This window comes from Heliangelus exortis, chromosome 23 (genome assembly GCF_036169615.1).
Source record: "Heliangelus exortis chromosome 23, bHelExo1.hap1, whole genome shotgun sequence".
Lineage (NCBI taxonomy): Eukaryota > Metazoa > Chordata > Aves > Apodiformes > Trochilidae > Heliangelus > Heliangelus exortis.
Window position 1 is genome coordinate 7825657 of NC_092444.1, and position 14244 is coordinate 7839900.

At 44.7% G+C, this 14244-nt stretch overlaps 1 protein-coding gene across 1 annotated transcript; it reads right to left on the reverse strand.

Annotated features, from left to right (window-relative positions):
* Positions 1-1178: 1178 nt before the first annotated feature.
* PUSL1 (pseudouridine synthase like 1) lies at positions 1179-12985 on the reverse strand. The gene is made up of 8 exons (XM_071766700.1): positions 12807-12985; positions 11533-11590; positions 10170-10357; positions 9261-9410; positions 6980-7159; positions 3695-3749; positions 2056-2218; positions 1179-1316 (listed from the first exon to the last, which is right to left on the reverse strand). Exons 1-8 carry the CDS (start codon positions 12863-12865, stop codon positions 1285-1287), a joined length of 885 nt encoding a protein of 294 aa, XP_071622801.1. The 5' UTR covers positions 12866-12985; the 3' UTR covers positions 1179-1284.
* Between the last annotated feature and the right edge of the window lie 1259 nt (positions 12986-14244).

Sequence of the window (14244 nt, forward strand, 5' to 3'; positions counted from 1 at the left end):
GCTAAGGGTGGGCTAGCAATTGAAGCAGTACTGGAGAACTTCAGCAGTTCTGCAATTAATTGCCCATTCCTAAGTCCTGCCACGATCCCTGTGTCACTGCTGAGGTGTGTGTTACCATCCTGTCCTTGAACAATTGCAGCCATGGATTCTAAAGGAGTCCCAGGAAAAAAGAAAAGCAGTAGAGGCAAAAAATACAAGCAGGACCTGACAATATGCTTGCAGACAATCTGAGGTATTTTTCCATCAAAAAACAAAAGGTTCCATCAACCACCAAAAGGGTTTTTTCCATCCTTCCCACCCACACTTGTTATCCCTAAGCTGACACTTGGTGAATTTTCAGCACCCTGAACCTCCTCTGCAGGCATGCTGCAGAGAGAAACCATCACTCAGTTACAAAGGGACTAGTTTGTGGGTTTGAAATCTGGGAAAGAGGCACTAAGTAAGTAGGATTCTTTAGAAAGGTCACTTGCATCATAAGCAATAAGCTGCAGCATCTCTCAATCAAATATAAAAGAAATCTGAGTAATTAAGCCAAACAGAAGCCATTAAAGGCAGTAGAGAAATCAAACCCAGCTATAGTACCCAGTGTCCCTAAAGTGGAGCCACTGAAAGTACAAAAACACCAAGGTGGTTGAGTACTTTCCAAAGGAAACTCTGAAATCACACTTCCCCCCCCCCCCCCCCCCACTACCTAATACAGTAAAAAACACCCAAGATGGTAACTAAGAGTAGAAAGAGAAAACAAGCGGTTTCACTTTAAGCAGGCAAGTGTAGGATCTGCTTACATAGGTCTCTCACCTAAGAGCAATGGGTTTGTATGCACAGAAGTAAAAAATTACAACAAACCCAGGCCTGGCTGGGCCACTAAACATCTCTCTTTTCCAGGTTCGAAGTACAGCCCTGCAGCTGTGGAAGATAAGACAGAAACCTGCAAAGTCATCCATGGGGCAGGGGAGGCAAAGGAGACTGAAGAGCTGCTGCTTCTCACCAACCGAGCAAGGAGGGGCACATAGATACCACCAGGTAACACCCCACACACAAAGAAAAAGACAGGCATCAAAATTTCAGAAAAAAAAAAAAAAAGGTTAAAAAAAGCAGTTATCTAAAAGCAGCATGGAGTTACTCTTCCTGTTCCCTTGGCAGTCTCAAAGGGCAAGGACAAATGATAGGAAGATGACTACAGTCAATGATTTTTATTGAGACAAGATCATGTATTGTGTAAGGAGTGCTGGGCAAACCTCCATCACATCCACAACAGTCCTTCAGACACAACTCACAGAACTGCTATTCTCCTGGGGAAATGGTACTTTCCAAATCTGAGAGGAAAAAAAAAGAAAACATTCATTTAGGGGAAAAGATGGCACTGAAACCACCTGAAAGCACTTCAGATCTGCAGGCCTCATTTCCCACCCAGGCTCCTTCCCCACTGGCACAGACAGCTCCATAGCCAGCATGAATAGGAAAAGCACAGCTACATTTCATGGGGACTGGATTCATCAGAGAGATTAATCCTTGCAGTTTTAAGAACCTGCTGTCCCTGGCATTAATGTCAAACTTCCATGGCATCCATTTCTCCAAACTTGTCCTCTCTCTCTTTTTATTAAGCTAAAAAAAATTCAATAGTTTTGATCAGGTGCTGTTAAATTGAGAGCTCCCATCAGAACAAAAGGATGATCTGCTCTCTGTAGAATCCTCTCATAAATACCAAGGGGAGAAATGAGTGAACAGAAACAGATCTATAGGTGCTGAGATACAGCAAATTTGGTCTTTGTACAAAATCCGGGGCAGAAGAAGAATTTGAAAATTTCAAGTGTCATTCACATGAGATCTCTAAGTCACTGTCAACCCAGCTGCTCTTGACAGAAAATTACCAGGGAAAAGAAAGTTTTGCACAGCATGTGCTGTAAACTCCCCTATGCTTGGGGCCATCAGCTATGATGTAGGTGTGGATGAACAAGTCTGTGAGCCACAGGCACCCAGAGGAAGGCTGTGGGTGTCATTGCTCCCTGCAGGATTAGGTCTGACTCCTACAAAAAGAATCCTGCATCCACCTACCTGCTTCATTGTATTCCACTGCTTTTAGAAAGAGTCCAGATGGAGGAGCCATGGCATATGATGGAAAAGCCTGTGAATCTTTTATCTCCAGTAACTCCTTTATATCTTGAGGTGTTAACTTTCCCTGGCCAACTGCAACGAGAGCCCCAACCATTCTTCGGACCTGGAAAAACAGACAGCTTGGGGTGGCTTTATCCAAAGGCAAGCACTGTCTCTCCGTGTGTGTTCTGATCTTAAACTTGTGGAGCACTAAGAGCCTTGAAGCAGATGGCACAGAGAAGCAGCACCTGACAGATGCTGTTTTATCCATCCCTCACTAGAGGTCATTGTATGCTGAGACTTTTGTGAGCCTTTTAGCTCACAAAGTTTTTAGTTTGTGATGTCTCCAAACTTGCAGTTAGTAACTGCAGACTAATGGGACCCATCAGAAATAGCCACCTGCTTGGTGGCTACAAAAATACGAACATGCAGCTTCTGGGGCTGTTTAACTCTTTTCTCCAATAAAAACTTGCATATGTCAATACTCAGAGCAGCTTTGTGAGGTGAGATCAGAGGTCCATCTAGTCTAGTTTCCTTCTTTATGGCAGAGGGCAGCCGCAGATGCTCAGATAGAAGGGGGTAAGTTCAGTGTGTGCAGACTCACTGCAAGGCTCACAGGGGGCATCAGAGCTGTGCTGCAGTAATCGTTCTCTCTGCACTGGCACTGAGCAGCTTTTCCTTTCTAATGCACCAAATGGGTTATCAGCATTTCCTCCCTCTCACAAGAGCATCTGATGAAGCACATTTTTGCTGGATCTATCAAGCCCTTCTCAAAAGTGTTGTTCTCCCCTTGCTCATATCCAGATACCCACTCTCAAGAGAGCTTCCAGCCCATTGCTTGCCACAGGCTAAAAACCAAATTGGGCTAGTCAGAACAGAATAAAAAATAGCTGTTAACCATACCCACAAAACACCCCCTGCTTTCCTCCAAAAAACAAGTCCTCTCTTTCCTGTTCTGTCTCTAGAGGGTGACCATGGCCAGGACAGGCAGGCTGGGAACAGCCAGAAATGGATCACTCTTTCCTAATGAGGTGATCCATTAAGCTGTGGAGAGAGCCATGTCCACTGAGAGTAGCAGCAAAAAACCCCACTGGAGTTATTTCAGAGAAAACCCAGTACAGATGGGGCAGCATGGCAGAGGGAAAGATCCTGCAGCCATGCCTGGGTAGCTGAATCAGGTCTTCCTGTCTCTGCTTTGTGGAACACTGAGAATTACTTCATGCTCCAGACCAAAAAAGTAAAATTTCAGGCAGTATTTGCTGGGCCCAGTGCCATCCAGCAGAGCAAGAACATATGTCTGTTGGTTTGTACCACTCAGACTGCAAGAACAAAAATTGCAGAAAATGAAACCTCCCACAATTGTGTGACTTTAGACATTCATTCAAGACATGAACTTAGGAGAATCTGGCTATAGTGGACCAAACAAATTACTGAACGGATTGCTAGCTCCCTGTGTGTGTCACACAGCTCTAACACCAGCTCTACAACAGGGATAGCTCTACATGGGGATGTGACATTGCTGAACTGATCCTTAATTACAGCAACAATGACACTTTGGCTCTTGGAGGCAAATTGTGCACTGAGTGCAGCATCTCAGTACCTGCCGGTAAAGAAATGATCTGCTCCTGAACTTCACCTCCCAAAACTCCAGTTTCCTAAGAAAAGGAACAAAAAAAAAAGTGTTTAAAATCACATTTCAAATAGTTCTTCTTATCCACAAGAGAAGGATAAATGTGAATCAAACAAATTAGCTGCTGCATAGCACCAAGTTAACCTGAAACAGCATCATGAGCTTTCAAACACCATCCTGCTCATTTGCTGCTTAGATACAGCTATTTTCTGGGCTGAAACAATTCCTGCTTGTTCTGTTTGGACCTTGTTTTCTGGGGATTGATCTTCCTGCTGCCTTACACCTACAGATATGACCACTCACATGAAAGGGTAAGGTGGAACTTACTTAGCAGTCTGCTGAGGTACTGCTGGATTTGAGGAATGCAGTGATGCCTCCTGGAAAAAGGAAGAAATAACCCACCAGAGCAAAGCAACTACCGTTTAACTTGGAGCTGGCTTCAGAGGGTCATGCAGCCCGCCCAGGCTTTGCAGAATGAATTCCAACACCCAGCAGTGCCTACTGTGACACCCACATGCTGAGGGAAAAGGCCAGGACCAGCATGTCAGGACACAGGCGTGCCTAATGAATCCAGCTGCATCAGAGCAAGGATGCAGCTGCAACCTGTGTGTGGGGGATGGACAGCCTGGGTTTGCTGAAACACCTGAGCACCAAGGAAGAAGCTTCCCCTTCCCTGGGAGAGTAGACAGCTCCTGTGTGCCACCAAAGAAAAATGAAGCATGGACAGTGTGGTTCTCAGGGCTATCAGGAAGAGAAACTGAAATAATCGTCGCAGGGAGCAGCCACAAGCTGTTTTTTCACAGGATTTACAGATAAATTTCTGCTTTTAGCCCTCCCTGCTGTGTATGTTGGCATATGCAGAGGCAGCTCCTGCCCCCAGATTCCTCTTTATGTCAGGAAATAAGGTTTCTGTCATGAAGAGTCTGCTCTCCACCAGCTTGCTGCAGAGGGTGTGCAGAGACATGTGCACTGCTACACACGTGTGCAAATGCCCAGCACAGCTCACCTCTGAAGCACAGCACAAGAGACTATTTTGTTTTAAACAGAAACAAATCCCCCTCTCATCAAACTGCACACACTTTTAGCCATGATTCTCCTGTCTCAGTTGTCTTGATGAGATATATTAAGCTACATAAGATGGGTGAAGATACTTAGGAAAGGTATCTTGTAGACACTGAAAGATAACAAGATATTTTTTTATAAGAGGGAAATTTTGTTTTTCCTGTCAAGCTCTCAGATAATTTTGCTTACCAGCAAAAAAAATCCATCTGTCTTGTACCACTTGGCAGCAGAAGCCAGCACCTTGCAATGAATAATAAATATTCATCTAAAAACCAGGTGACAGAGCAATCACTAGGAACAAGTGATGGGGCTAGGTCTCTCAACACATCCAGAGCATCCAAGAGCATTTGGTATGGGTGCGACAGTAACTCCACTGCCACTGTTGCTGAGCAACTGAGTTTGATGGAAGGAGTAATTTTTAACAGCCTTTTAAACAAACAAGAGGTCAATTCAGAAGATTGGTATAAGTTCAGAAAGGAAGGAAAAGATGAGAAAGAAAAGCTGCATTATTTGACTAAGAGACCATGGATGATCATTCTATGGATTCTTCCCTCTGAAATAGAAAATAAAGCTCCTTAGATTAGGCTAAAAAAAAATAAATTGAAAAAAAAATCTATTTATAAGCTTTAACTGTTATCCCAGCCCTTTCACTGCAGGAACAGTTCATTCTGCTACTGCAGTGAGGAAATACTCATGCTCTGGCAGGCAGATTTGCAGGATGGGCAAGCAAACACTGAGCTCCATGGCTGCAGCTACTCCCATAGGAGTTTTACAGATTAAAACTAGGAGTCAGTAATTAAAAAAGTCCTGAACCAACAAATAAAATCCAACCAAACGGCACCTAGCTTGTCACAAAGACCCAAACATTACAACTTTTTTCTCTAGATCAGAAAAGTCAGTTGAGGTCATTACTAAGGAAGTATTCTAAGAGAGTCAAATAGCATTTTAACACCTTCAGACCAGTCTTCTCAAAGCCACTCCCTGAATATTCATCTCTCTCTTGCAAGCTGTTTTTGGACTTACGTGGGATGTGTTTATGCAGCAAGTTATGCAAAAAATGCCAATTTTCTTTTTTTACAGAAAAAGTGAAGACATAAAACATTACCACTTACAATGCTACTCATCTTAGAGGAGAAAATAATGTTGTGGATGAAACCTTTCACTGCTACTTGTGTCCTTTAATTTTTTTCTCTTACAGTGCTGCTAGCAAAATACACAGTTTTAAGACCCAGGGAAAGGAACAGGGGGCTGTTTGCAGACTGCAGGGAGGCTGGGGAGCCCGGAGTATGGCACGTCTTGTCCCAAACAGCTCAGCAGGTATTCAAATCTCATGGAGGGTCTTTGGGTAAAACTGCAAAGAAAAGGGTGTTTTCCTAATGGGAAAGCAGGAAAATGGTATTTAAAGACAGAAAACAGCAAAGTTTGCTTTCAAGCTGAAACACAACAGCCACATATCTGTGGCAGAAGCCAGCATGAAAGCAAAAGCCACATTCATATGATAAATACCCATCATCTTTCTAGGAAAAAACCTTCAGTTTCTGCTAGAGAGAAAGTACATTCAGCCACATAATTTCAATATTGCAAGACCTGGTCCTGAAAGAACCTGAAACTCAAACTTTTGTTTATGTAATGACTGAGGAATATTGGATTTTTCTTCATCCCCTGGATACATAGTAGGAGTTATTGGTGTGAGCTGCACAGATCTGCAGAGCTACAGCAGTCACCTAGGTGTTTGGTTTGGTTGTGTTTTGGTTTTGGTGGTTTTTTTGGCTTTTATTTGCAGTCTTTAGACAAAACTAGGACAGCAACAGGGGAAAAAAATAAATCCCATTCCCTAGCAGAGCTGGTCTTTAGCAACCAAAATGTGTAAATGCTGGAAGCACCTCATAGGAATTGCTCTGTGCCAGATTCCATACACCAGTTTATAACATCCTGCCTTTTAATGCATGAACAACTGGACCAGTTTCCTTGCCTTCATTCCCACTCATCTTTCTCCCTGAGGACATCAGGGAGGAGAGGGAAAGAAATGTCCTTTCCAAGCTGTCACTAGGCAGAAGAACCCTGCTGACACCCTTGCAGGGCTGTGAAGACAATGCATAGCAAACAAAGAGGTCAGAGCTCGAAGCAGATTTTTAGACAAAGCAAGCAGGATCTGATGAGAGCAGCTCCTGGGTCGAGTACCTGAGCTCTTACCTGTGTTCATAGTGGTGGGACAGGAAACCAGGAGAGGGCTGGATGTCTGCCTGGAGGAGGGTTCTGACTGGAGGCTGAAAAGGTGTTTTGGAGTTAAGCGAGCGGAAGGTGCTGAAGTCGTGGGTTCCCAGCAGGAACTGTGCTGCCTCCTGCATGGCAGGCACATTCAGAGAATTAAAGCTGCAAAGGAAAAGAGGATCAGGTGGTGTGCTAGGTGGGTCACAATCCAGTGAATTGAGGTTCATAAACCTGGTACACAGGTTTCTCATTGCAGCATTCTGGAAACAAATTCTGCAAGATGGAGTTTCTCTTGTAACGGCCTGAACCACAAACCAAGATGCCAAGTGACCTGAGGTCTGAAGGTATTCCAAACCCCAGGCTCGCTGAGGGGTTGGCAGGCACAGGCTTTTACACAAACCTTTATCCTGCTGTGCTGCTTAGAGCACTTAAATAACTCGGTTCAAATGGCTGGCTACAGCGTAGGGCAAGAGAACCAAAATCCTCTGCAGTATCTGGATCTTATAAACTGAAAACCATTGCCAGGTAGGAACCCAACACTGTGATGGCTTTCCAAACCTTAGATTTGCAATGGCCAGAAGATTAAATTAGGAAGCAACAGAAGTGGAATGAGTGAGCAAACTGTTAAAGATGAAGCCAGGGTAAGCCTAAGATGGAGATGCAAAGAAAGGGCTAAGGGTAAAATTCAGAATGTCAAGTATCTTTCTTGACAAGTTTCTTCATCTAAGTATCTGGGTCTGTTCAAAATAGTGTCGAGCAAAGGAGCTGGTACAGATTTACTGATAGATGTGCTGAACAGATACTTAGTTTTATTCCTTTTTTGTAAATTTCTCCTAAGACAGGCCTGAGCAATTATGTATGATCTATGGCTTCAACTGTTCATGTCTTCACAGAAATCCAAATGTTTCTGAAGAAAAAACAAACAAACAAACAAAAGAGATGTGTTTTTCCAGCATCATTAACTTTTTTTCACAACTAGCCCTTACAGAATCCTGGTCACACCTGATGACACTTAGTTGGCAATTAAGATGACTACAGATGTTTAATATCTATTATGTGTTTTGCACACCAGATGTGCACACACTAAGAGAGAGCTTCTCCACTACTAGCAGTCCAAACATCCTACCTTTTAGTAAAACACCTCCCATTCAGAACACTCTCACCCTACCCTTTATGTGACATTGCCGTTTGAGAAAATGAGCAGCAGTGTCTGGATTAAATTAAATGCTTTTTCATAAAGCCCCTAACATCTAATTTTGCAATTTTGTATTTATTTTTCCCTTCCACAGCCCACAGAAAAGTAGGTCGGCAATTTAATGTTAGGACAATGTCATCTTCATGCCTCTGCTAAGACAGCTGAGATTACATTATTTTCCACTGCCCACAATTGTTATTCCAGCAGTGGGGCTGAAATTACCATAACTGGCTACAAACCTGTTTTTCTACAATGTGGTGGAAAACTCCCTTTTTCCTGAATGTATGTTTATCTCAGCACAATGTAAACAAAAGGAAAACAACAAATTAACTTTCTGGGTTTGTTTGTTTTTTCCTCACCCACTGTTTATCATATCCCAGGTTGTATTTTTTAAATGGCACTGAACTTCCCTTGCATATGTAAGCACTCTGAGACTCAGAGACTACTCCAAGAACACAAATACTGAGCTAGAGACACTGGTTTGTTATTGTAGGGTTGCTCAGTCATTGGCTTTTACTATTTCAGCATACATGCAATCAGGTAGGGAATGAGAAAGCAGATTAACACACAGTGGCTACCAAAAACAGGGCTAGGGAACAATAAAAAAAAGAATTCTCATCCTTCATTCCTGGCTGTCTCTATGGTCACACCTCAAACTCTCAGATCTGCTGTGCAAGGCAATTCTGCCTGTCTGCATCACATCAGAGGGCTGCTCCTTCAGCCAGCTGCCCCTCTGGGTTTGCTGTAGGAATTGGCAAAGGTCATCTGAAGAAGCCCTCCTCACTTCTGTGTGGAGGGACACAGGAAGTTGTTGGTGGACTCTGAACTGAGTCACTGAGACTTTCAGCAGTGCTAAAGATGTCTGACACAGGTCCAGCAGACAACACAGACAAAATGAACTCAACATCTTAAGTTTCTGTGATCATCACTCAGTGCAGCTGTACTGATTTCCACAGGGAAATCTTGTCAATACAAGCAGGAAATTTGGTCTCACATGTGATGAAATTACTCCCTCCCTGCTTCCCCCAAGAGCTAAGCTTTTCCAGAGGTTTGATGGAACACCCTTACTGTCCTGGAGGAGCCCAGCAAAGGTCCCTTTCAAACACAGGTATCTCAGAGGGATGAGCACAGCCCGTCAGCAGTCGGTACACGTAGGTTCTCGACAGTGCTGAGAAGCGCGCGTGGAAGCCGTTGGTCACTCGATGGGCTTTCAAAATGCTGTTGGGACAGAAAAGAGTGAGATGGAGAGAAATCATAGAATGGCTGGGGTTGGGAGGGACCTTAAAGGTCATCCAGATCCAGCCATGGGCAGGGACACCTCCCACCAGCCCAGGTTGTTCCAAGCCCCCTCCAACCTGGCCTTCAGCACTGCCAGGGATGGGGCAGCCACAACTTCTCTGGGCAGTCAGGGGCTCACCACCCTCATACTAAATAATTTCCTCCTAATATCTAATCTAAATCTCCCCTCTCCAAGTTCTAAACCTTTTTAAAATTTATTTTCCTCTAAGTGCCTCCACAAGCATTTAATCTACCTTGAGCTTCTCTTGTTAACACTTCTGTGATTTTTATTAAATAACAATTCTTTCCCTCCCTTTGATAATACAGGGCTTTCAGAAAAGCCTGTTTATGCTCACAGGATTCTTCAAGGCAAGCTTCCTTTCCTGGCAGATGCAATTGCTACCAGAGGCTTTTCTAGCTAGGAATGTCTTTCCAACATTTATTCCAGCAGCCACATTTCCTAATAAGAGCCCATTTTTTGAAAGACTCCTGGTATATGAAGACTCATGGCATTCTTCACCTTTTTAACAGTTTGAATTTTAGAGAAGGTTGAAGAAAAAAAGCCTGAAGCCACCTAACTAGAAATGGCAATGTATTAGATACAAAGATCTCCTCCAAAAGTACATCCTTCTCATTGCCCCAATTCCTCCTGTCTCCAACAAGGCAAAAGAAAAGATTTTTGACTTGCCACCAACTCACCGGATTGGCTCGGACTTGAGGTGTTTATTAAGACAGTGGATGAGCTGTTTCTCCTGAAAAGCTGGCTTCCCTGGTTCCCTCTGGATGTCAAGGTGAGCAGAATTGCAGAGTGCGTGGACACCAGTGTCTGTTCGGCTGGAGATGCAGAACTTGATGGGAACGATGGGTTTTAGATTCTGCGCTGCCCTCTGAAAGCCAACACAAAATGGAATCATGCTGAAATGTCCCTTGTTCTGGACCAAAATGATACAGATCCGCATTTCAGATTACTACTGCTACCTCTACAAAGGTGTCTCTAGTTCTGCCCTTGAACTAGAGCAAGTTTCCATTTCCTCCAGACAGTCACATAGCAGTACTGAGGACTGCAAAAGTTTGGTGTTTGGAATGATACAGTTCCTGATGGCTCATAGCCAGGCCTTCTGCTCAGCCCCACTCCAGACATTTTACCTTATCACACAGAGGGCTTTAATAGACACCCACAAACCAGACCACTATACTTGTGCTGGAACACAAGATCTACACCTCACAGGTTATCTGATTGCCTAACTGCAAACAAATGTCTGAACATATTTAGAACACAGTACGGATCTCATTACAATTTTAATTTTGCCCTTCCCTTCAGTTGCCTTCCTGGCTTTGGAAAGTTGTGAAGTTCAAGGCTGCCCAGAAAAGGAGCAAGATCAGTTCCTACAGGCTCCAGAAGTTTTTCATTAAAGTTGCTCTAAGACTTCCCATGTGGTTCTAATAGACTCAGCCCTGCTCAGCAGTGCCCAGCATCAATACCACCACATGAAAGTAAAGCACATATCCCAGAACTGGCCTGCAAAAGTGCTGATACTATGAAAAGACAACACCAAATAAGTTTATCTTTTTCTTTTCTTTTTTTTTTTTTTTTTTTTCATCTTCTTCTTTTCTCCTTTAATCACCCATCCTACCCATTCTCCTGTTAAAATACAAGTTACTTGGATAATGCAAAACAACTGCTGGGCTCACCCAAAGTCCGGCGCCTGGGGCTGAGACACTGGATAGTTCAGAGGATTAGATAAATGAGATGGAAAGTCCTCTGGGGCTCTTCTTTCAAGATCTGCGCAATATTTATACACTTTCTCCACAACGCTCTCAGACAAGAACCCATACAAATATATCCTGAGAACTCATCCAAACCATATTTCATCACACTTTCCTTCTGCAGACAACTGAGCGAGAGCATGCAAGAACCATCACACTCACACGGCAAACCAGGGCACAGTGTGGAAATATCTTGGCCACAGTCACAGAGTGACTGGAGGGGAGAGCAAGTCTGCTCCCAGCCCAGCTTTCCAACAGCTTCCTTTTAATGACAATATGATTAGTAAGGACCTACCTCCAAATAATTCTGGACTCCAACTACTGACTGATCATTCGAAGTCTCCATAACCCCACTGCAGAGCAAATCAAATACTATAGTTATTGAGGGTGTCAAGACCCAAGGCCTTTACAAAGTCTACCCACACATCCTCATGTTAGTGGGGGACAGTCATCAAGGTTTTTGCCATTGAGTGCCCCTGATCTTCTTACAGAACTTGCAGGGACCAGACACTTTGATCAATGGAGAGGAAAACAGATGTAGTGGTTATTTGCATGCAAGGAGACTGGAAATAAGAATCTTCAGATGTTACACTCTGGACTAGGCCTTCAGATAGAGGCTGATGTGTTCGAAGATAAGGCAGACAAATTCCACAAGTAAAGAGTTTGCAGATTAAATTATTCCAGGGCCAGGAATAATAATATATATATTAATAATATATATATAATAATAAGAGCTGGTCATCAGTTGCAGGTCCCTTTCTTTTGGGCCCTGTGGATGTCACCAAGGGACAAAAAGACTGTGAAGATGGTTTGTGATGAGCTTTCTTCTCTACTACAGAAGTCACAGCCCTTCACCAAAGCTGAAGAGCAGAGATACGCCCTAAGGCTAAACACAACCTACTCCTACTCGGAGTAACCGAGGTCAGCACTTGCAGTGACACAGTGCACTGCAAAAGAACTGTGGGTTTTGGCATATGATGGTGTTATTCTGCAAAACCCTCATAAAGATAGGCAAAACGCCATGAGATGGAGATGTGCATGTTCTCCCATGCAGTTTTTGGTGTAAAAAAGCAGAGCCATGCATGTGGGATGGTTAATGCCTGGGGAAGCCCAACCTCAGGTAAATCCTGCAGGACTCAGGCCATGGATCCCTTCACCTGCAGGTATCTGAACCTCTGAGAATGGCCACACCACCGGGTGCCCAACAAACCAGCACTGCAGGGGCCACAGGAACTCAACTTCCCCCCAGAGGCCGATGGCCCAAGTTTGCCACCTTCTCTGCCCTCTGAAGTTCTCCCTTCGCCCGTTCTATGCATTTCCTACCTAAACCACCCCCTCCTTAATTCTCCTACACAACAGCAGTGAACACAAACCAGCTCCCTGTCTGCTGTCATCTACTCAGGTAAGGATTTATCCTCTTGCACTCAACCCTCCTTCCCTCCTTTCACCTCTTCCCTCCCCTTCTCTTCCTTCCCCCCCCCCCCCCCGACTAAACCCCCGCCAAGGGCCAGGGCCGCAACACGGTTCGCTTCTGACCCAAGGAGCTGAGGAGGAACCTGAGGCACCTACCTATATTTAGTGCCAAAATACTGAAAGAACACTAAGTATCGGCTTCGGGAGGAAAACATCTTTCCCGCCTCCAGCCCTAGGACGGGAACAGCAGGGCAGCCTCAGAGCCCTTCCCTCCCCTCCGTCCACTCAGCACGGGGCACGGCCGCGCCCCTTCCCCTCAGCCGCTTTCCCGCCCACTTCCGACCGCTTCCGCCGGGCTGGGCGGGTCCTGCCAGGCTGCAGAGCACCGGTAGTGGCGACAGTGTCGAGGTGACGGTGTCCGGGTGATAGTTCCTGGCTCGTCCAGGTTTGGTCCCGCTCTCCCCTGGCCGCGAGGGAAATGAAGGGCGGAGGTTGAGTGGCGGCTCCTGGGCCCGGGAGGCTCTGCCGGTGGGGGGGAGCAAGGCCCCTCCGTTCTGTCCCTGTGACACCTCAGCTTGGGAATGGAGGTTTGGAGGGAAGCCTGAAGGTGACCCAGCCGGCCATCGTGAGGGAACGAACCCCTCTGGAAGTGGGTCTTTATCCTCCCTCTTCATCTCTCTTTAGTTTTACTGCTGGCAGACGTCTTTTTGGCTTTGTTTGCCTTTAGAAACCTCCTGAGTGAAGTTCTTGGTTTTTTTAATCTGGGCTATTCCTAGCACAGTTCTGGGGGGGTTCAGTTGCCCCCTGAGTCAAAGGAAATTAAGGCTGGAAATGGCAGAGCAGGAACCTAACTCCCACAGGAAAAATGTGAAAAAAATGGACTCAGAAGTTTTAAGGGTGAGGCAAAGACATGGCACTTGCTCAGAGGCCCATCATGATCTCCTGCCTTAAGGCTGCTTGTGAATTTGGGATTGTGGACTCAGACTCTGATGTCCCCAACCTACAGTGAACCCACCCTGCGTGAAACTGCTCCCATCTCCACCAAAAGCCATGACCAAATCCCTGCAAAAAAACCAGCATGGATGTTTTAGGCAAGAAATTCCATCTATTTCAGCCTGATGATGAAAAGATGTGTGCAGCCTGCCACTTGCTGAGGATAAATAACAGCTACAGGGACAAGAATAAGCTAAGAAAATGCTAATAAACAAAGGCTACAGATGTTCTTTATTACTGTGTTCTGTATTTTGAAATCACAGAATCGTTTTGGTTGGAAGAGGCCTTAAAGATCATCTCTTTCTAAAATACTGAGCTGCAATATTTGTCTGCACAACAGATAGCCTAAACCCAGTATAAATGATCACCCTACTCAGCAATAGAGGGAGAGCAGGAGAAAAAACCTTGTCCTCTCATACAACTCTGAGATCTGTTTTGAATGGGAAAAAAAAATCCAGCCAGCTTTCAGCTCACACAATGGCATCCAGGCTCTGTTACAATGAAACTGATGAATCTCGGCTTTTAAAGAGGATGGTAATTTCTAATCCCTGAGTTTGTTCATACACATACAGGCAGAAACTTCCACACTCTTTTATCTGTG

Bases quoted from the DNA above. Each gene is read 5' to 3' on its own strand.
- PUSL1 (XM_071766700.1), bottom strand. From the start codon at position 12,865: ATGTTTTCCTCCCGAAGCCGATACTTAGTGTTCTTTCAGTATTTTGGC. The intron at 11,591-12,806 runs GTAGGTGCCTCA...TTTGCTCTGCAG, and splicing joins TATTTTGGCACTAAATATAG to TGGGGTTATGGAGACTTCGA. The intron at 9,411-10,169 runs GTGAGTTGGTGG...CTGTCCCAACAG, and splicing joins CTCAAGTCCGAGCCAATCCG to CATTTTGAAAGCCCATCGAG.